General features: G+C 31.5%; 1 protein-coding gene across 3 annotated transcripts in view; it reads right to left on the reverse strand.

Moving 5' to 3' along the window:
• Positions 1–23,397, reverse strand: part of LOC142331777 (uncharacterized) — a 72,069-nt gene that overhangs the window by 34,256 nt on the left and 14,416 nt on the right. For all 3 annotated transcript variants that reach the window (XM_075377869.1, XM_075377870.1, XM_075377868.1), the window contains exons 3-4: positions 15,860–15,977; positions 5,351–5,427 (exon numbers count right to left, since the gene is read on the reverse strand). In XM_075377869.1, the coding sequence (XP_075233984.1) occupies positions 5,351–5,427; positions 15,860–15,977 (195 nt within the window). The remainder of the gene's footprint in view (positions 1–5,350; positions 5,428–15,859; positions 15,978–23,397) is intronic.

Raw genomic sequence — 23,397 nt, forward strand, 5'->3', positions numbered from 1 at the left:
TAAATCTTTTAATAGAAAAGCATTTTACAACAGCTCAAACTTCAATTTTATCCATTTTTCAGAAAATGTCAAAAAAACCAGTTTGCTTTAAATGATCACCACAAACAAGCAAAAATAAATGCAAGCATCTAAAACTTCACAGTATACCATCTAACAGAGTTATAAATATCATAGTCATTTGATCATACTTGAACCATCTGTGTCAGGCCCAGAGCCTTTTGAACCACCCTGGTAACTGCAAACTCCTACGAGAGGCCAAAAATATGAGGTAACATAATTTTTTTTCAATTTATTAGAGAATTTTTAAAAGTAGATTTAACTCTGATGCTGAATATCTCAACATGCACAACCCCAATTGAAAAATGTTTCCTAGACCTTCTACTTCTAAGCCCCTATTTTCTACATATGGTGCATTTTGTTCTTTACCATTAGGGTGATTACTCTGTGGGTTCATTGGACCAATGAACCGAAACAAAGATGAGTTGTGATCAGTTGAGTTGTGATTAAACATTTCATGTTTAGTTTATCAAAATCAATAGTTGGAACAACTATTCACTGGTTCATTCAGGAACTAGTAGTTCCTCTACTGGTTCTTTCAGTAGAGGAACACATTTTTCTCGTCAAGGTGACAAGAATATTAATTAAGTGAAGAAAAATTTTCTGAAAAATTTCCAATTACTCCTGTTCCTCAATGCAATGCGTTACAAACTCTTATCAAAAAATTTCAGGCAACACGATTTTATTATCAAGCAACAAACAGAAGCTACTTTTCACATGCTATGGCTGAAAGTCCATCAAAATCAATACATAGATTAGCTACAGCAGCAAATATCAGACTTGCTATCACACATAATGCTGTATGATGATAAGAACTGAAACCTACAGATCATCCCAAAAGACTAAATTATTATCAATCGTTTAAACATTTTATTGACCAAAATTCTGTAGGTATCCTCGACATTATGTTTTTTTACAGATGAAATGTGGTTTCATCTGGGAGGATATATTAATTCACAAAATACATGACTTTGACAACTAACCCCCATGAATTACACCAAGTGAAAATTGGAGTCTGGGTTGGTTAGAGTAGAACATGCATTGTGAGTCCAATCTTTTTTGAAAATAGAGTTAATAGTGATTGTTATTGTGATTTTTTAACAAACTTCATTCATGAAGTGGAAAGCAATTACAGTTGGTTCAAACAAGATAGCACACATCTAACAGGTCAATGACTTTTTTTACGAAATGTCTTTGGTGAAAGAATCATTTCAAGGGTTTGTGGCCTGCACGATCACACAATCTGACTCCCCCAGATTAATTTCTATAGGAGCAGCAAAACAAGCAGTGTATTGGAACAGACCACACACAAATGAAAAAATAAAAACTGTAATCTGCATACATATGAGACATTCCAGTACATCAGCTGGGTATAGTATTTGAGAACAAATTGAAACGTGTGCAATGATGTGCTGATGTTGAAGAAGGTAATTTTCAACACCAGTTGATTTCAATTCCAGTTATTTTAACATCTATTTCTACAAAATGACTTAAAAATACAAAGTAATAAATAATTAAGGAAGTTTTGTTACATTACATTGCCATAGTTCTACTGCGCAGCAACTTTACAAACATACTGTATATATACACAGTATGTCTGAAAAGTTCCTAAACTAAATTAAATAAAAATACAGATTTAAAGATAAGTGAATTTACTCACATCAGCCCTCTACATAGAACCCTTCTCTAGTTATAGTTTCATTACAACACTAGTAGAGCCTGTCAAATGCTCTGGAGTAATCACTTTGTGGGATTGCCAGCAACTGCTTTGGATGGGCGAAATGTTGTCAAAAAACTGACCTTTCATCTTCAATTGCAGTTTTGGGAACAGAAAATAGTCTGCTGGGGCCAAGTCAGGTGAGATAAGTTGGTGATTTGATTTGTGGTGTAATAACGTGTTAAAACTGTTGCCAAGCTGGGGCACTGTCGTGCAAGAGAGTCCAACTGCCCAGATCCTGGTACTCAAGCCAGAGTTGACGAATGCGACATATCAGGCATTTCATTACTTCCAAATAGAATTTAGAATTCATGGTTTGACCATTTGGGGGAACAAATTCAAGATGAATCAAGCCCTTTGAGTTGAAGAATGTAATCAACATCGTTTTCACTCTTGATTTTTGCTACCTGACTTTCACCAGTCTTTCTGCTCCAGTACTCAACCAAGTAGCGGATTAATGCTTTGTTTGCAAATCATACACGAAGTACCAATACCAGCTTTCACACCTAGTTACAATTGTTTGCAAAAAATTTGGGTCACTACCAACAGTTTCAACGACAAAGTCTTGAGCGCAGGAAAGACACACCTGTTTTTGTTCTTCAGTGAAATAATATGGAACAAAATGAGAACACACCTTTCAGCGATTAATTTTTTCTGTTAGAATTGTATGTACATGTCTTTACCGATGTTTAGCTCTTCTGCTATGGCCTGAATGGTAAGACGGGGGTTGTTTGAGCAGGAGCCCATGCACTTTTGCAGTGTTTTTGTTGTGAACAGCTGCTGACGACGGCCTTCTGCTTCATTTGTAATCATCCAAAGACTCCATACCATCTTTAAACCACTTCTTCCAATATGTATTTGTTGTAGTACAAGATATAACTCGAGACTAGAGTGAAGAAATATGATGAAATTTTGTAGACACAGTCATCAGACAACGTACTACAGGGTGTTCCATATAAAACGCAACCCATCAATCACTCATCCATGAAATTTCAAAAGTCAAGCTTACTCCCCTACTCGTTACTGAAATGGGCTCGTCCAACATCTGAACATCGTGGCGACGCAGTAGAACACTACTGATAGTAACAACAATGCAATCATAACGTTCAGTGTATTGCTAGAGACAAGATGGTGTTTTCGCTAGATGAACGTGTTTTCATTGTTGTCGTACTTCAGTACGAAATCAGTGGTTGCAGTGCAAGATTTGTTTCGCCATAAGTACCCAGATAAACCAGCTCCTAACAAAACATCAGTATTAAGGTTAGTTGCAAAATTTAGAGAGACCAGTTCTGTTAATAACAAGGAACACAAAAGATCTGCATCAGTGTTGAATGCAGATACAGTCACTGAAATCAAAGACCTCGCCAAATAAATCGATCAGACGTTTGTCTGCTGAAATTAATTTCTCTAAATCAACTGTTCATCAGGCGACCAAACAATTACAACTGCGACCTTATCGCATTCAAACGGTTCATCAACTTCTTGAGCCCGACAAAGAAAAACGGCTAGAATATTGTCAACGGTTCCGTCGATTTCTGCGTGAGGGAATTAATGTTATGGATTCGTTATTTTTCACAGATGAAGCACGGTTTCATTTGGATGGCTACATAAACAGCCAAAACAGTAGAATATGAAGTGCTGAAAATCCCCACATTTATCACGAAAAACAATTACACCTGCAGAACTTGGGCGTGTGGTGCGCGATATTGCAGAAGAAAATAATCGGTCCTATTTTTTACAAGTACACCATTAATGCAGAACGATATCAGGATATTTTATTTCAGTTCATTGCACTCTTTGAAGAGGAAGACAGACAGTGCTGGCTACAACATGACGGTGTGACATCGCAGGTTCAACTTCTGATTTCGTTGAGGAATTCTTTGGTAATCGTGTTATCGGTCGAGGCTTGTGGCCACCAAGATCTCCAGATTTGACTGCGGCAGACTTTTTTCTATGGGGTTACCTCAAAGAAAAAGCCTACAGCAACAAACCACGAACACTTGAGCAATTGAAAGTCAATATTGAACAAGCTGTATTAAATATCCAGCCACAAACTTTGAAAAAATTTGCAAGAAACGCTATAAAAAGAATTGAAGCTTGTATTCAAGAAGATGGTGGCCACTTCCAACATTTACTCTAAATGTAAGGTAATGGATGGTAATAAAAATTACATTTACATTTACACATGCCTACCAATATTTCAATACCTACCAATATAAGGTTGGGTTGCGTTTTATATGAGACACCCTGTGCATAGTTCCTTGGTTGACCAAGAGATGCTGCTACTTGTATCAACTAGAGAAATTTAGTTCAGGAACTTTTCAGACCTACTGTGTATATATGAAATAGGTGCACAGGCTAAAATCTTTCCTAAATAACCGAGAATCCTGCCCATTTTAATGAAAATTCTTTCCTTTGCAATAATTTTCCTAATCCTGTTAATTTGTGAACTGGAATCCTGATTACTATGTACACACTGTAAGAGAAACATTAATATTATTACACACCTACTTACAAGATACCACTTCTCTACCACAGAAAATGGCATTATTAGTCAAAATATGATTTCATTAGTGTTTTAATATTGTTAATATTACTCTACCAAAATCAAAGAAAAATGTAACTGGCTTTTTTCACAACAGAATGATAATTCTATTAATACAATACTGAAATAAGAAAGTTAACAGTATATTGTATCTAAAATAATATTTATGAAGTGTTATTGTTTACCAATCACATTTATTGTATTTTAGTTAATAAAAGTCTTATACCATCTTTTATACCTCCAGATTAAATTTTAAACATATATTAAAAATAATATTGTAACGTTGCCAGTGTAATGGGTTTCTTCCACAAAGAAAAAAGAGAGAAATAAAGAAAGAAGAATCTAGAAGGAAAGACCAAGAAACTCTTTCTGGATAACTTATAGAAAAGTATAGAAGATGTGGACAATGAAAATTATTACGCTTGAACAATCAAACTACTAGTTCTGCAAGCCAGGAGGTGTAAATACTACTAGGGACCAATGGAGAGACAGTTAGTAGTTTTTCAAGTTTGAGTTCAGTGTAGAGTGTGATAAAAAGTGATAACAATAAGAGTTTAAAAAAAGTGATAATGAGTGAAGAGTGCGCAACATGAGTATTCATTCTATTTTGGACAGTGGTTGAAAACAAGAAGTTCATCACCGAGTTATTTGTGAACAGCAGTGAAAGGGACATATTCTTTTCATTCATAAAGGATAGGGTAGATCTTTTGTAAAAAGTAAAGGTAATAATACTTGTAGATGGTGAACTGTAAATTTTTCTAGTGATATTGTATTGTTAATTCAATATTAATTCTGTTAGTGATTAAAACGTTTTTAGTACATTGGACTGTACTTTGGTTATAATTTAATTGTTATTAAATTAATGTTGTTTTTAATTTGAATTACAATTTTGCCTGCGATATATATTTATTATTTTTTTCATTTTATATATCTGAGAGTAATTGTACTTATAAGAAATTTTTATGTGTGTAATCTCTCAATATCCTTGTCAAACCGCAAACATGTAACAATATATTAAAAAAATTACTTACAAACAACAGGTTCTTTTAAGTAGAAAGATTCGCCTTTGATATAAATACTTTTTGTTTCATCTTCCTTGAAATTTTCTCTGGAAAAGCACAAGTCATTCATTTATAAGCTCACTCAGATAAAAAAAAAAAACATAAATAAATAACAATAAATTTAATAATTACAGTAAAATTCCAAGGGTCACTGTGTATATCTATCAATAGAATTTTTTGGCAGAAATGCAATCTTCTTTCTCTAGATAAATTCCTCCAAAGACAGGACTTGACTGAATTAATACCTGTTGCCCACCAGATTAGAACAGATGACTCCTTTGTAGGAAGGTAGCCCTGTCTGTCAGTTGACAGAATCACTCTATGTGAAGGTTGCATAAAAAGTCTAACAAGCACTGATATATGATATTATATATATATATATATATATATATATATATATATATATATATATATATAAAATAAACCTGTTGCTTTATTCACTTGAAGCAACAGGTTTATTCACCTAGTTTTTTTCACCTAACTAAAGGAACTATTTCTAAAGAAAACCCCTTATCCAAAGATGACCTGAAAAAAAACCATAAAGATATCTAAAATAACATCAAATCAGTCATTTGTTAACACAATTTCTTTTTTTATCAGAGTTTAAATTAATTTGTATCTTTTTCACTAAATGACTACAGGAACAAAATTATAATAATTATGATATAAATAAGAACGTTTTCATATATTTACACAATGTTTCAAAGTTATGAATATTTTACATTAATCAAAATTGATAAATTAACATATGTAGCGAAAAAATCAGTAGTTTTTTACAAGTCATTATAAATTTGTATATATTGATAACATAAATTTTACAGTGTTTGAAAAATGCCAAGCATTTGGTCAGGATTTAAACCCAGAACCTTCTGGATGAGAGGCAGTAACACTAATATCCCTTTGAACATTAGTGGGCATCTTAGTAAAGACAATAAGATATAACCAATAGACAAGAAATTACTTCAATATTACATAATAACCACTGCATAAACTGTGAACAATAATATAAAAGGAAGTTAAATTTCTCAATTGCACTTCTTTTATTTTGACGCGAGTATAAGTCTCTAACTTATTTCTTATGGAGACAGAAGAAGAAATAGCTGCACAGTCATTAACATTTTTACATCTTGTTTGGCTAATGGAAAATTTTTATTTTAATAAAGCACTAAAATTATTGATTTCTGACCTTCAAAAAAACTGAGTGACAGAGTATTACCACACAATATCTTTACATAATTACAGTATTTTCATTTTAGTTTAGTAGATAATAAACATCTTTCAACAACAGTATATCTTTCCGATGTATTGATGTATTTATGATGCTGGTTCAGTAACAAATTTATTTCTGCTGACAGGATAACAGTGGATGAACTCACACTGCAGTTCTACAAGTAATTTTCCAGAGAAATCAGAAATTTAAAAGCCAATTTTTTTTTTGTCTTCAGTCAATTGACTGGTTTGATGCAGCTCTCCAAAATTCCCTATCTAGTGCTAGCCGTCAAAGCCAATAGCATATTATTAATTGATGACTCTTATTCTGATGCATATGACTTATGTGGGATTTGAGCATTTAGGTTAAATGTTTTGTCAACTTAAGAACAAAATTAATAAAACTGATTTAGCACACAATCTCTATTATGAAATAATGGGTGTTGAACTTTTAACAGCATATCTTACACCTGTTTGATATGAAAGACTGACTATTTTAAGAAATACACCTAAAAGAAACACACAATCCTTAATATGATCTCAATTCTACAGCAATTTCTTAATCTGTCAGTTTAGAGTTTTATGTAGTTTAAAAATGAACACTTATTTTAAAAAAGGATTCTTTAATTAAAGTTACTGTCGCCATCTATACTGATGAAGATAAAAGATCTACAGAATAATAAAAATCAGCTTTAATTTACATGACTAATATAAAATACTGTCTTATATTTTTCATTTTTGAAATTTGTAACTTCTGATAGATGATCAAACTAAAATGTGTTAATGTAAAACTGGTACCAAATTTTAGGACTTTGTATATTTTTATTTTTCATTCTAATTAACAAAAACTGCATGTTAAACCATTTGTTTATTTTTTATTTTTTTAAGAGAAAATTTTAATTAATTTTAACTTAGATATCATGTTTAGTGTATTTTATGCCTTAATTCATCACAAATATTTAATTACTGTCAAATAAAAATTGGATGTCAATTAACATCCTCAGTCACTGGCAGTAAATTTTTCACATGATGTTAAATATTTAAATCTACAGCATTAAAATAAAATTTCAAAACCTACACTGGAAAATATGTACTGGTACCATAATAACATAGATAAATGTAACTGTTTACATAACCTACTGACTTGCCTTGAAAAAATACCACAAAATAAATCACTTCTAGATTACAATAAATAAACGCTTATATAAAATACATTTCTACTTCAATAAGTAAGATTAAAAGTAACATGTAGTTAAATCACAATCATAAAAAAACTATACTAAAGTAAACAAAAATGGCTTCAGCCACTAGATATTTATTTATCACTTCATATTATAACTATACTAGCGTTAACTATGATCTATTTATAACTACATGAAAAAAGCATTTATGTTTAATTTCATTTTTGTACACAATAAGGTATCAATTGGCCTATGCAGAAACTCAAAAATCTCCATGAAATAGTGATCAATGAGAATGAGATTAGTCACAACAACCATTGATGAAATCTCAGCTGCTATCTCTCTCTAGAGTATAGATAATTAGGAAACAATAAATAATGCAAGTAAATGGTTCAATTAATTATAATGTTCAAAATTTATATAATGTAGCTTGTTACAGTTGGTGAACCTGAGATTCGAAATGTTTGTGTGATAACTGAACGAAGATTATCCTGCGACTGTCCTGATAATAACAAGAAATCCTGAAATCCTTAATGTATTCCTTAAATAAAATCATTCACTTGTCTTCTATTATATGCTTCTAGCTACACACCAAATCACTGTACCTCCGTTTTAGATTAACAGTTCCACATTGTCTTCAAGTACAAATAAAATGCACACTAATATAACTATTCCAGTTTGGGCACCAAAATGATTGTCTGATAACATATTTCTATTCTATACATTTTAATATTATTGACTTGACTGTGATGATAACAAACCATTGCCCAATTTCGAGGTTCAGCTGATAAATTTTGCACATATATGTGTAGCATGGGAATGAAAAGAGATATTGGAATGAACTAGAAAATGAATAAAAATACAACACCTTAGTTACAAAATGCAGTATTTAATTTTCAATATAATCCTCATTCACACTGATACACATTTCCCAACGTCTGACAAGTTTTTGCATTCTGTCACTGAAAAAACTCTGGCGGTCTTCCTCAGATCCAAGTGGCCACAGCTTCCTTCACCTCATCATTGGTGGTATAGTGATTACCTTTGAGATCCCTCTTGAGATGAGGGAAGAAGTGGAAGTTGCATGGAGCCATCCGGTGAGTATAACAGATGCGGAATACATATATATACTTTTTTTGGAGCGAAAAACATTTACAAGTTATTATCGCCTGGGAAACAAAGATAAAATACAAAAATAAAATATAAAATCTAACAAAAATGAAATTTAAAACTCAAAAAAAACACGCTAGAAATTTAAAAACAAAATTAAAACTAGACTAAAATATTAAAAAAAAAAAAAAACAGACAAAATAAAAATTTTACAATAAAATATTAAACACAAAAACATACAACTACTAACAGAGCTAACAACTAAAAAATTAATTAAAACTACTACCACAGATAAATTTTAAAAATAAAAAATACTTAAAAACAACAACTATATGTATATATATATATAAAATAAAAATAAAAGTAAAATAAATCTAACAAACTCCGAGGAGTATAAAAGGCTCCTTCTTGGATAACAAAAAAATAAAAATTTTAAACGAAATTCATAACACTATTAAAAGGTATCTAACATACCAATACTTCTAAGAAATAAAAATACTGGTCCAAAACTTCTTTATCGTTGGCCAAGATTTGACAAATGTTCCTGGGCAATTTAAATTTACGACACCAGGCTGCACAACGGATGCAATCCACAAGGATAAGGTGCACAGTCAAGTGGCAGTTGCATTGCATGCATATTGGTGCATTTACTGCTGACATCAGATAATCGTGAGTAGCTCTTGTATGTGCTATCCGCAGTCGGCAGAGGACCACTTCCTCACGATGAGTTTTCTGCATGAGGAATCCCATGACAACACAGAATCCTTAATGTGCTGAGTTTGTTATCTCAATGGTAGCCATCCAATCCCCTTACTACTTTGCTCAAAGAGACTGTTTTATACAATTAATAAAGTCAGAAGCAGCAACACCAGTGATGAAAGGCGGTTGATTGCATGCGTCTTTAGCAGTGGAATCTGCATGTTTATTATCGTTTATTATGCGAAATAGGCTCAAACTTCAGCTTGCGGAGAGACATTAGAGAGTTTGCACGGTACCCATCGTGCAGATTTTACGGTAACCCAATTGCTCGATAACTGAATAGCGATGCATTACTGGGTGATTCGCTGGTTACTTTAAAGCGAATCGTCCACCTCCTTTCGATGTTTCTTGTCAGTCACAGAAACTGGTTGTCCACTGTGATGTGTGTCCTCAATTGCCACTTTATCAGCTTTACATTCGTGAAATTTCAACACCCACCTATTTACAATATTCCTGTCAACAGTTTCAGTACTGTAAACTGCTTTTAAACGAGAAAAATATTCGCAGGATTCACATTTTCTGCTGTTAAAAATGTTATCACTACAAACTGTTTTAACCAGGTTGCTCTATATATATATATTTTTTTTTTTTTTTTTTTGGAGTTGAATAATGCTTTCACATTATCATTGTTCAGATCAAACATAATGTATTCGGTAAAAATTTAAAACAAAACAATTTGGAAACTAAAGCTACATTAAAATTAAAGTACATTAAATTAAGTAAAACCTTAGAAACTAATATCACTAAAAACTTACAAATAATATCACATACAAGGGAAAAATTAAAACTAGATTAAAATTAAAATGTTAAAAAAGGAAAAGAACAACAAATAAAACTTAAAGCAAATTCCACAGATAGGATATCACTAAAACTTAAAACTAATGTCACAGTCAGAATCTTAACAGTAAAATAAATTTATTTAAAACGAAAAACTACAATATAAAAAATTAACAAAATCCGTAAGGGGTGTAAAAGGCCCCTTCATGGACAACAAAGATTAATGTTCTAAAAAACTACAACTAGGTAAATATTAGATTTTGTTAAACATATTTGTGCTCTTCGTCCATCTTTAGTAATTCTACTTCTTGGGAAGCAGAATTACTAAAGATGGACGAAGCAGGAGCGATATAAAATGCCGAATAGCCCAAGCGAAACGAGCCTTCAGTAAGAAATATAATTTGTTTACATCAAAAATTAATTTAAATGTCAGGAAAAGATTTTTGAAAGTATATGTTTGGAGTGTCGCTTTATATGGAAGTGAAACTTGGACAATCGGAGTATCTGAGAAGAAAAGATTAGAAGCTTTTGAAATGTGGTGCTATAGGAGAATGTTAAAAATCAGATGGGTGGATAAAGTGACAAATGAGGAGGTATTGTGGCAAATAGATGAAGAAAGAAGCATTTGGAAAAATATAGTTAAAAGAAGAGACAGACTTATAGGCCACATACTAAGGCATCCTGGAATATTCGCTTTAATATTGGAAGGACAGGTAGAAGGGAAAAATTGTGTAGGCAGGCCACGTTTGGAATATGTAAAACAAATTGTTAGGGATGTAGGATGTAGAGGGTATACTGAAATGAAACGACTAGCACTAGATAGGGAATCTTGGAGAGCTGCATCAAACCAGTCAAATGACTGAAACAAAAAAAAAAAATCTTGTGCTCTGTAGGAATAAAAGTGCCTGATCTACCATTTGTTTGTCATTGCCTAGGATACGGTGAATGTTTCTGGATAATTTAAATTTACAACATAAGGCCGCATAACACATCCAATCTGACAGGATGTGGTGTTGATATATTGGCCATACTTGACTCCATTTTAACTTCTACTGAAAACAAACCGGCAAATGAATTTCAACACAATATCGCAAGTTTTTTAGAGGAGGATTTTAGCTATCATGTGCTACCATGCTCAACTCAATAGTACCTTTTGTCTCCATGTAACATGCTAGTGTGCAAAATTTATCAGCTGAGCCTCGTACCTGCCTCGCAGACATATAAGGACAATCTTGATGGTCTCAGGAAGCAATTCCTTAAAATCAAAGGTTATGAGGCAAGGGTAAAATGTAAAGAGCTGAAGCTTTATTTATGTTTAGAAGATTGGTTTCCTAAAATCACTGAAGTTACTTAACAGTTAGCGTAATTTAACTAATACTATTGCCAGCCAGTATTGTAACTGCCACCTAAAATTTATAAAAATAACGTTTATAAAGATACACATGCTGAAAATCCAATCAGTGGTTATAAATGATTAAATGTCCACTTTATGAACAAACCATTTGTTTGTTGTTTCATTTCCAATTATTTATTGCCTTTTTTGTTAAGGGAATATTATTCATTTTAATTTGATCATTTTTACTCCATGGATAAAATCAATCTGTATAATGAAGCAATCAAAGATAATACTTGAAATTACTACTATATTATTACAATTGAATCTATATTTGATAAAATATTATTTTCCCTTTAATATTCTATTATCTTCCTAAAACATCATGCAACAGTTTATTAAATCAAAAAATGTAACAGCGTATTTTATCTTAAGTGTATAATAAATAATATTTGGCAAGTCAGTTAGGCCATTTTATTATTTCATATTTTTGTCACAGCATTAGTTCCAGATCCATTATCAGTAGAGAGTAAACATGTTTTACTTTTAAATAACGTAGAAATTATATAGAAAGGTTAAAATATTCTAAGGAAATAATTATACGGCTAAAGTTATTTTATTTATTCTTTCTTTTATTTTCATAGGTTAGGCAAAAAAATGTTCATTTTTTTCTAGTATAAATTCTCTTAATATTTAATGCATTTTATGTAATTAGGACATACATTTAACGGCTAATCATTTTAAATTCTATTATAGGTGATATTTAAATTAATTCTATAACAGGTAATCGTATAATATAGTATATCATATAATACAGGTATATATTAAAGGCTTGATGTAATTTGCATACCTGAAATTTTTTTTTAAATTTAATTTATTCGTGCATGTCTTTCATTCAATGAATTAACGATTCAATGAATTAATGTAGGCAATCACCAGTTGCTTTTGAAATTTAATCAGTATCATGTTTCAAAGTCAAAAAAGTGTCATTGTTTAAATATCACAGTTAGCAGCAACATCAACCAACTTATGCATTTTACAAATGCATAACACAAATGTAATGTCCATAGAGGAAGAGATAAAGTAAACAGCGGACTTCAATGATATCATTAAATGTGTTCACCCTAAATCTTGCAGGTAGCCTGGTTTCCAAAAGAGAAATTACAGAAAAGCTGTTATTCTCACTATATCTTGTGTAATTTTATATTTTACTTTGACGATTTAAATATACTTAACAAGGTTCTCTACTACGAACAATAATTTCCTTAATCCATCTTACTTTGTATATAAAGAAACGTTAACCATGCCAAACTGTTATTATTAAAAAGCTGCAAACATCTTACTCTTAATTAAAATTCTAACTGTTATGCAAATTTAACTGATTGTTGAAAAGTACAACAAAACTCTATTAATGTTCTTATAGATATAACTCGTTATTCTTCAACTCCTACATAAATGATGTCAAATGACTTTTGCTGGTCAATTTATTTAGTCGAAGTAACTATCAGGTATAAAAACCTTAAGAATGAAAACAGTTTATTTTACAAAAAAATAAAAAAGATGTTCATCTTGCCTTCACTTACACTGATCAACAATGATTTTGTTAATTGAGATTCAATAACGGATTTTTATAGTATTTTTCATGCTGATTTCAAATAAAATAAGAATTCTTCTATCAGGCTTAGTTTTTTAGTAACTGCCATTCTTATTTTCAGGTAGTAATTCATCATCCTGCATGAACTCCACTTTGTGAACTGGTTTGATGCAGCTCATTTAAACAATATTAGTTATTGCAATGTATTAACAATGCCTAGCAGTTGCATTAATCATCCAAACAATTTCTACTACGTCTGTGGTGAAGTAACACAAGTCTCAGAAAAAAAATATAACTCTGCTGATAGAAAAGTCGTATGAACTGTATTTTGGATGTAAATTAGGTGATCAGGACAAATGAACAAATTCATCTGAATTTTAGTTTTTCCCTAACAATTTTTTTTATTGGCATCTCATATTTGCTGTGCTTCTTGTGTAACATTGTTGACTGGTTGGCTAAATAGATCTCGTCACATACAATTTGCAATTCCAATGGTTTGGAGAGAACCAAAGGATCACACCACTGATTATTTTTGTATAATAAAGATATATGGGATAACAGCTAAAACTAGATGTACTGTTAAAATACCCTGATATTCCCTCTGCCATGCAGCCAGTACTACATAGACAAGAGCTTCCAATTCCAGTACCACCAAAAACATATAACTTAGATGAAGATGAAAATGTCCAATAATGTGCTGACTTATCAGGCAATGAAGAAAGAAATCCAAACTTTTTAGAAAATAGATATACTGAACCCCATTTAATTAATCAGTTTCAATTAAATTATTTAGTTCGTGATCTAAATTTATCAAAGAATCCAGCAGAAATACCAGCATAAAGACTGGAAGATTGGCATCTTTTACAACCAGACACTAAAGTAAGTGCTTTTCGTGATAGGCAATCAGAATCTGAACACTTCTCTCAGTGTGAAAACTTAGTATACTGTAATGATATGCTCTTTACTGGAAGCTTTGGGACATATGCACCATCCTGATGAATGATGACTTTTTATTGACTCATAAAAGCTTAGTTTGAAAGCTGTACTACTTTATACTGGAAATAAATATCCATCAATACCATTAGGATATACTGTTCATGTGAAAGTTTCTTACGAAAATATGAAACTTGTATTGAGCAGGATTCAGTATGAGAAATATTTATGGCATATTTGTGGAGATCTGAACTTAACAGTGCTTTTACTTGGACTACAACTTGGACATACTAAGGTCTGTTGCTTTTTGTGCGAGTGGGACAGTGTGGATAGGAAAAACCATTATATAAAAGAGCAGTGACTGAAGAGAGATGTACAGACTGTGGGAAAGAAGAATATTGTTAGCCAGGCATTAGTAAAACTAAAAATGGTTTATCTTCTGGCACTGCACATAGGTTTATTCAAAGATTTTGTTAAAGCAATGGATCGTAATGACGCAGGGTTTAAATTTAAAAAAAACAAATTACCTAATATAAGCGATGCTAAAATAAAGGAAGGTCCATAAATAAGAAAACTAATGAGTGATCCAGTGTTTGAAGAATGTTTGAATGACTTGGAGGTTGTGATATGGAAATCACTTCAAAATGTAGTAAACAACTTCCTTGTAAACCATAAGGCCAGTAACTACAGAGAACTTGTGAGTGAACTCCTTCAAAACTACAAAGAACTTGGGTGTAATATGTCACTCAAAAGTTCATTTCCTTCATTCACAATTGGATTTTTCCCTAACAATCTCGGTGCTCTCACCGCTGAACCTAAAGAACACTCTCACCAGGAGATACCTACAATGAAAACACGATACCAGGGAAAATGGAACCCAAAAATGTTAGCTGACTAATATGGAATCTAAAGAGGGATCTACCGACAGGAGAAAATCCAAAAGAAATAGATTTTAGGCGAGACAAAATACATGTAATGCACTGTCATATTACATTCACCATACATTTTTTTTCAAAAGAAATTTCAATTACAAAAAAATTGAGCCTGATAGAAAAATCTATTAACATATATAAAACCAGCATAAAAAACACTATAAGGATCAGCCTTTAATTCTCATTTAAAAAACGAAAAATTAAATTTTATTGACCAGTGTTATCATTGAAAACAAAATCTATTCAGAAAAATGTTGAAACAAATTAATGTAACAATTTAAATTTGATAAACTATTGCATGATTTTGCAATTTTTTCCCACTAGGAATCTATTCTACAAAAATTAATATTTAATTAAAAATCAAATACGTAACATTATGAGAGAATAAGATATTCCTGAACAGCAACTTAAATAGTAAAATGTGGTCTTTGTTATTAATAAAATAACTACTAAAATAAGAAGAGTTAAAAACGTAAGTTGTATGTAACTGATCTTATTACGCATCATTAGAACCTCACCTTTTGATGAATCTAATGATATAATATTCTACTGCTTCCTCTGGTGTATTACTTAGTACATTGATGTAATTTACAATTATAAGGACATCTTAAATTTTTATATTTATTATAGCAAAGTATAATAGATTAATACCTTAATTTAACATAAACATTTGCTAATTCAGGATCAAGGATGTCTACAATTTCAACTACTCCAATACAATCCTCCACAGCACAACGTATGTCATTCTCATCAATATCCCATGAGAGACCTAAAAAAAAAATTACAACCTTAGAATATTCATTTATTTTAAAATGTTTTAAAAACTGAATAATTAATAATATTATTATTATCAGATATCAGGTGACAATTAACAAAGTATAGCTTTTAAAACAGGCAGTATAAATTTTTATTTTATCAGCAAAATTATTGTAAATAAAACAACTGAACACAAAATTAAAGCTGATTTTTGCATTAAGAATATTTTTTAAATATTATATTATACATTTCAAAACTAAAAGAATCTTACAAGATGTACAAGTGGAGAAAAGAAAGAATAAACATGCTACGCTTGCAAAGTACTTAGGGTTTCAGACCAGCCCTTATAGTCAAAGAACAGAGTTAATACCTGTTAATTAAAAGTAAGTATATGTTTTATTTTTGGGCATACTTGGGTATAAATTTGAACTGGAAACATAATAAAGGTTTAGAGGAGAGTATCTTTTCAGTAGTTTTTTCTCATCTTCCATACTGCATTACACCTTTGAATCTATAAGAGAATACTGCATGTTGCTCAGTACCATTTTCAGCAGGTTTATAGTTAAAACAAAAGAGCAAGAAGAATTCTTTATAATGATTTGATAACATAAAAGTCAAAAGTTAGAGAGGTTGGTTACATACATATTTTCTTTACTTTATTTCTATTGTGGATTGTTTAACATGTTTGTAACTTCAGTTATGTAGTTACATTTACTATATTTATCAATACAATTATATAAAGAAGAAGAGAGTTTTTGTTTGTTTGGGATAAACAAAAAAGAAGTACTTGATCAAACGCAACTAAATTGTTACCCATGTTTCTTGCCATAACTGAGAAAGTTTTTGAATATATTTCATCTCAAAAAATTTCTAGAAAAAATACATATACATATTTATATAAATATATATGTATTTTTTACTACACACACACATATATGTATAGCTGGATCTGAACTGAATAAATATAAACAAATTTCTAGATTTTTTGAAATTCCAAATTTCAAGGGTTAAAATGGAATTATGAATTTTTTTTGAAGCCGTTTTATTTTTTTAATTTCTCTGTAACAAATGAAGAAATCAACTTTATTTTTGGCGAGTGTAATCTTCATGTAAATTAACCAATTTTTAGATTTTTGAAATTTGACCTTGAAAGAGGATGAAGGAAGGTAAAAAAACATTTTGAACAACGATTATACATTTTCCCAATCCAGACTATACTAAACAAGATATTCAGTACATATGGGATTGTAAATAACTCTTCAGATATATATTTAAAAACCATTTTAGAGTTTTTTTACTTCTGATTTTTTTTAAGGGGTGCGAAGGTGATGTTGGTCAACCAACGCGGCCACTACCACTGTTACTATATGTGTGACTTGGCTGCAGCAGCTTCTGGTAATTTTACTAAAAAACATAAAATAAGAAAATTGATTGCTATGGGAAATGCTTTCTTTCTTTTTCCTGTTTAGCCTCCGGTAACTACCATTCAGATAATACTTCAGAGGATGATGTGTACGAGTGTGAATGAAGTGTAGTCTTGTACGTTCTCAGTTCGACCATACCTGAGATCTGTGGTTAATTGAAACCCAACCACCAAAGAACACCGGTATCCACGATCTAGTATTCAAAACCGTGTAAAAATAGCTGGCTTTACTAGGACTTGAACGCTGGAACTCTCGACTTATAAATCAGTTGATTTGGGAAGACGCGTTCACCACTAGACCAACCCGGTGGCTTTACGGGAAATGCTAGTAACTGTATAGCACGGGCGAAGGTGTGACAGGCAGCTAGTATGATATAATGAAATAAGAACTATGCATAATACACTTATATTTAATAAAGAGATTATATGTATGTACTAAAAAGTTTGACCACAAGAGTACAAAGTATTATAAAACAATATCATTCTTATACCTGCTACATTGGTCTTGTAACTTGGACTATAAAATGCAAATTGTGTAAAACACAGAAGAGAAAATTGCTAATTCTACAGTACTATAATTACTGCTACATAGTGAAGAAATTGAGACATGTAGATCAACTGATTGGTATGATACTGTGTAAGTCTTTAGACATTGACTGCCGCTTTCCAGATTTAGGGCCCATAAACTGCTGCATCTCTTGTTTGGGTAATAAGTGTAAACATAGCTTGCTACATCACTAATCACTATGCTACAGTGTGGTCAGTAACAGAATGGTGGTTAGGAATAGTACCAAGGAACCATTATTAAAGTAAAACTGTTCCAGCTAGATATAACTATTAATCTCCCGCACAGAAAGACTATTGCTTTAATACCATCAACCCTTATCCACATATAACCATGTCTCCTTTCACTAAAGCCAATAGGCCTGGAGATGATGTGATACAGGATATATAATTTTTTTTTACAGATTGACAACTTCTCCTGTGTGGACAAATATTGACATTTTATTATTTTTTTTATTCATAATCTCTATCCTAATGATTATTTACCCATCAAGTGATCTTTAAAATAATTCTTGTGCAAATTCATGGCCCAACAGATGGGAAAATTGACAAAGAAAATGACAAATTGACATGAAAATGAGACTAAAAAAAAAAAAATTATATCCTTGATACACTTAAATACAGAACAATGGACATAATTTTTATTATTTTTACAAACATCCCATATACTTCCAAATTAGTAACTAGAATAATTAATAAAACATAATGAGAATAGAGGAGCTGGATGAAAACAGCTTGGTTTCATAAAAAAATAAGGGAACACCTGAAGCAGTTTTAATACTCAAATAAATGTTAAAAGAAATGATAAGAATAATAAATATGGGCATTATGTAAATATTGAAATAGCATTTTATAATATAGAATAGAAAGAAAAAATTGTTTAAGATTTCAAGAAAAAAGGATTAAAATTCAGACAGAAGAAGAATTATTTATTTGTTGTAAATGAATTAGACAGCTATATTAAAGGTAAAAAATAAGGAAAGGCAAGTTGCAGTACAGAAACAAGGCCTAAATAAGTTACATAACTGGGAATACAGGTTGTATGAGTTATACAAAGACAAAAAGACTGTAAAGGGAGTGAAACTATTAAAGTGATTGAAGACAGGAAAAAAATGTTTTAACTGTTCAAAGTAAAAAATCTCATTTTTAAAAAGGGATTGGCTTATCTGTCATACATTTGGATAAAGTATTGGTAATAATTTCCTTCCGATATTTATTTACATGACTTTTGAAATTATTCTACTTTAGAACAGGCTGTGACCCAATTATCACCACCTAAAGAAACTTGTCTAGTTCTATTTTTAATTTAATATGCCAATTATAAATGGCTACAATTTTTTTGTGATTAATAAATGTGCAAATTATAAATAATTTGCACATTTCTTCTGACACATTTACATTTCTACTTACTAATATGTTACAGGTATACTAGAACCATCAGTTTTGTAATAGTTGCAGTTCACTGTCTTGGCCAAAACTCAAGAAACATTCTTATCAATGTAAACTTACCGCAAAATATCTTATTATAAATAACCAAAAATCTCCTATCAATAATACATCACGATAACTTACAACTTGCAGCTATTAAACAATGTAAACTTACTAGTTTATATAATAAATCTTTCAAAATAATAGAGTTGTCATCAGCTGTAGAATACTGTATCAGGTAACACAGTACCATTGTAAACGTAAAATCTGATAGATGATCGCGACAACTATCATTTTTTACTTCTGTTGTGTTTACAGGTGATTTTGGTTAAATTTTAATGGGAGCACATCAGAAAACATGTTTAATAAAATTTCTTATTTAAATGAACTCATCTGTACATACTTTACTATAAGCACGGGTGTATATTAGGTGAAGAGAATAAAACATAGTAATTTCATAGCAGAATCTACGATGATAGCTTTAAGTCAAATCGAAGTAAATAAACAAATACTATATCTAGATATCTACTCTGACACAAGTAGTATCTTTTTTTCCTATTTAGTCTCCAGGAATCACTATCAGGTATTACTTCAGAAGATGAATGAGGATCATATGTATGAATATAAGTGAAGTGTAGTCTTGTACAGTCTCAGGTCGACCATTTCAGAGATGTGTGGTTAATTGAAATCCAATGACCAAAGAATACCAGTGTCTGTGATCTAATATTCAAATCCGTATAAAAGTAACTGCCTTTACTAGGATTTGAATGTTGGAACTCTCGACTTTGAAATCAGCTGATTCGTGAAGATACAAGTGATATCTGGGAAATCTGGATACAACTATGGGTAGTTATAACTATAATACAGCAGTAATGACCTTTCGAGTTACAACTTGTTTGTTGTTCCCTTTGCCCCCAGCCCACACTGCCCCTGACACCATGTCAATCTTAGCTCAGTGTGCAGCCTTATCTCATAAGAGAAAGATACTTTTACTATTCCAGAATGCACATCTTATTTTAACATGTTGTCAAGTGATGATGAAGGGAATATTAGAAAACTGTAGATAGATATTTATTCATCAAATTACTTGCAGAACACACAGGGTCATTGGAAAAGTCAAGAGTACCAAAAGTTATTAATGGAAAAAAAAGATGTGGGAAGACGTATGCAGTATATACTCCCAAGGTACTGGGATTGAAATCTCCTCAGCCGAAATGAAGAAAATGCTACAAAACATGAAGACCACAACAAAAAAGAGAATGAATAAAAAAACAACAGGAAATAAAAAAAATCACACTAAAGATTGAAATAAAATATTTATCAACATTGGGTGAAATAGAAAATCCAGTTTTCACCAAAGTGCCCAGAGTATTTCCACTGGGGGTACCACAGTGAACTGAAGATAAAGAGCTTATGTTTAATAGTTTAATAACAATGATGAAAGCAGCAACCTTCCAACTTCTTCAAGTATAACAGGCAAATACTACATCTGCAGCCTTATGTGAGATCCAATATGAAGAAGATGACATCCTGTGAAAATTAAGAAATTAAAGACTTATCAACTGCTTAACTATAGAGGATGGTCCTGCTGCAGTAATTTGAACTGCAGAAAATGAAGATAGAGAATGAGAAAAAAATTGGAGAAACTAAATAAAAACTACACTGGCAGTTCGACATAACCTCTGACATTTATTTTTATGAAATTTTAAATTAAAATCATAAGTAACTGTATGTATTATCTTTTTCCCTTTCCCTTAAAAAATGTATAATAAATAAATAGAAGATTAAAACATAAAAGACAGAAATGTCTTATTACAATTACAATTTGCACGGTCTGGCTGTGCACACAGTTACTAGCTTAGCTGTTGTTATTATGCAGGCCACGAGTACAGCTAGGCCCTGTGCCTGTGTATAGAAGTGCTGCAGGTCTAATGGTCAGCCCACTGGGCTGGTCTAGTGATTAAATCGTCATCGCAATTCAGCTGATTTTGAAATTGAGAATTCTAAGTTCAAATCCTAGTGAAGGCAGTTACTTTTATTCGAATTTGAATACTAGATCGTGGATACTGGTGTTCTTTGGTGGATGGGTTTCAATTAACCACACATCTCAGAATGGTCAACCTGAGACTGTACAAGACTACATTTACATTCATAGGGAGCTACGCAACTCTGAATATGGTATATCTGTTTGAGCTGAGCAACCACTTTTTCTACATATTATTACTTAGAATATTTGCTGATAAATTAATGTTGAATGTCACCATCAGATGTCTAGAATGGCGTAATAAGCCATGGAAATATACCATAGTCAGAGTTGCCTAGCTCCCTATGTAAGTGCCACCATATTGGAAGATTATGTCATGATTATCATTACTTCCCCATATTCTTGCAGCATGCATAGAGCCCAGCTAGTTGGTGCTAATGGTCATAACATTTCCTCTGAGACAAATATACTTGCCCCTAAACATTAAAGGATTTTTTTTTATTTCTATATAGGTGCAATCTAATGCACCAACAACAGTTTGTAAATGATAGAGAATTTGTCATATTAACCTTAAATTACTCATCAGTTGTATGTACAGGGGAAATGAATCCAGTTATGAGCTTTTTCAAGAATATGAAATGACCATGATATTAATACTTTTACAAACTGTAGATTGGTCTACTCCAAAATCTTCTGCCACTCCACTCTGAAATCCAGGATTAGCAGTATAATGTAAAAATTTTCCATGTGATTTCTTGGGGTTAGTGCTTTTCCCCAAATTTCATCACGACAACATAAAATTCTGAAGTTAGAAAGTTATTTTCAGTCTCAAAATGTATTAGCTCCTTGCAAATAGTCATAACTCTTCTTTATACAATGTCCCTTCTTTACATACATGAGCATCGCCATGTCGAAGGCAACTGACTGACATTACTGACAAAATGGAATGTGTCCTATCTCAGACTACAAAATAATGAAATTGTTGTATTTTCACTTTATTCACATCAAAAGTGAAGTTATAACTACTTTTTCTGGAAAAACAAAGTTATAACTACAGAAGGAGTAGTTATAACTTACTTTTATTCACATCAAAGGAAGCTACAACTTAGAAAAACCACAATGGTAGCATCAACTCCTTTTTATTCACCTTAATTATTATTAATGATATATCTTATATACTTAATTTTTTAAATATAATTTTTAAGTGGCAATGATAACTATGGTCATTAGTCATTAATAAATGGTAAATTAAATAAATAAAATGGTAATATGATATTAACATTAATAAATTCCAAGAGCATGCCGTTAAACTACATATCCAGCCTTCTTTAATTTTAACAGAAGTCAATTTATAGAACACGAGTTCAATTGCCAGCATTACTATTAATATTTCACATCACTCAATTTTTAAAATCCTATCTTATTCAGGAATGATAAATCTTGTTTCTGAGCAAAATTATTAAACTATACGCTGTACAAATCATAAACTGATACTAAATAGCCATAAAGATTTTTCAGCACTAATTATTGGTGTAAGATTTATTGTGTACAAACAATATGGCCATCAACTAGTTAAAATTAGACCATAAAACAGAATATAAAGCAATGAATGTGACTACAAACATTCAAATTTAAATAAATCTGCTGGTTACTGTAACTGTGTAAAAAACATTTTTTTTTTTTTTTTGGTGGTTCACATACAGCCCGCTCCCGAGATTGCCCAACCTTTAAGGAAGAAAAGGCAATTCTCAAAATCTGTACTGAACAGAAACTATCTTTCCCGGCTGCATGCAGGAAATATAGAAAGATAGTTAACTCACCGAACCTCGTTAATCCAGATGTATCTTTTGCCACCACTACGTTAGGAGGAAAACTCCTTCAAATGTTCATTATCAGCAGTGCGGATCCTGCAATGAACATAAGAAACTCATTCAGATGCTTTCTGATCAAGTTGCTTTGCTTACAGCCACTATTTCAGAGCTGACAAAGATGAATAAAAAGTCCATCGCAGTAAATTAATCTAACAGTGTGATC

This window comes from Lycorma delicatula, chromosome 10 (assembly GCF_047948215.1).
Source record: "Lycorma delicatula isolate Av1 chromosome 10, ASM4794821v1, whole genome shotgun sequence".
NCBI classification, from domain to species: Eukaryota; Metazoa; Arthropoda; class Insecta; order Hemiptera; family Fulgoridae; genus Lycorma; species Lycorma delicatula.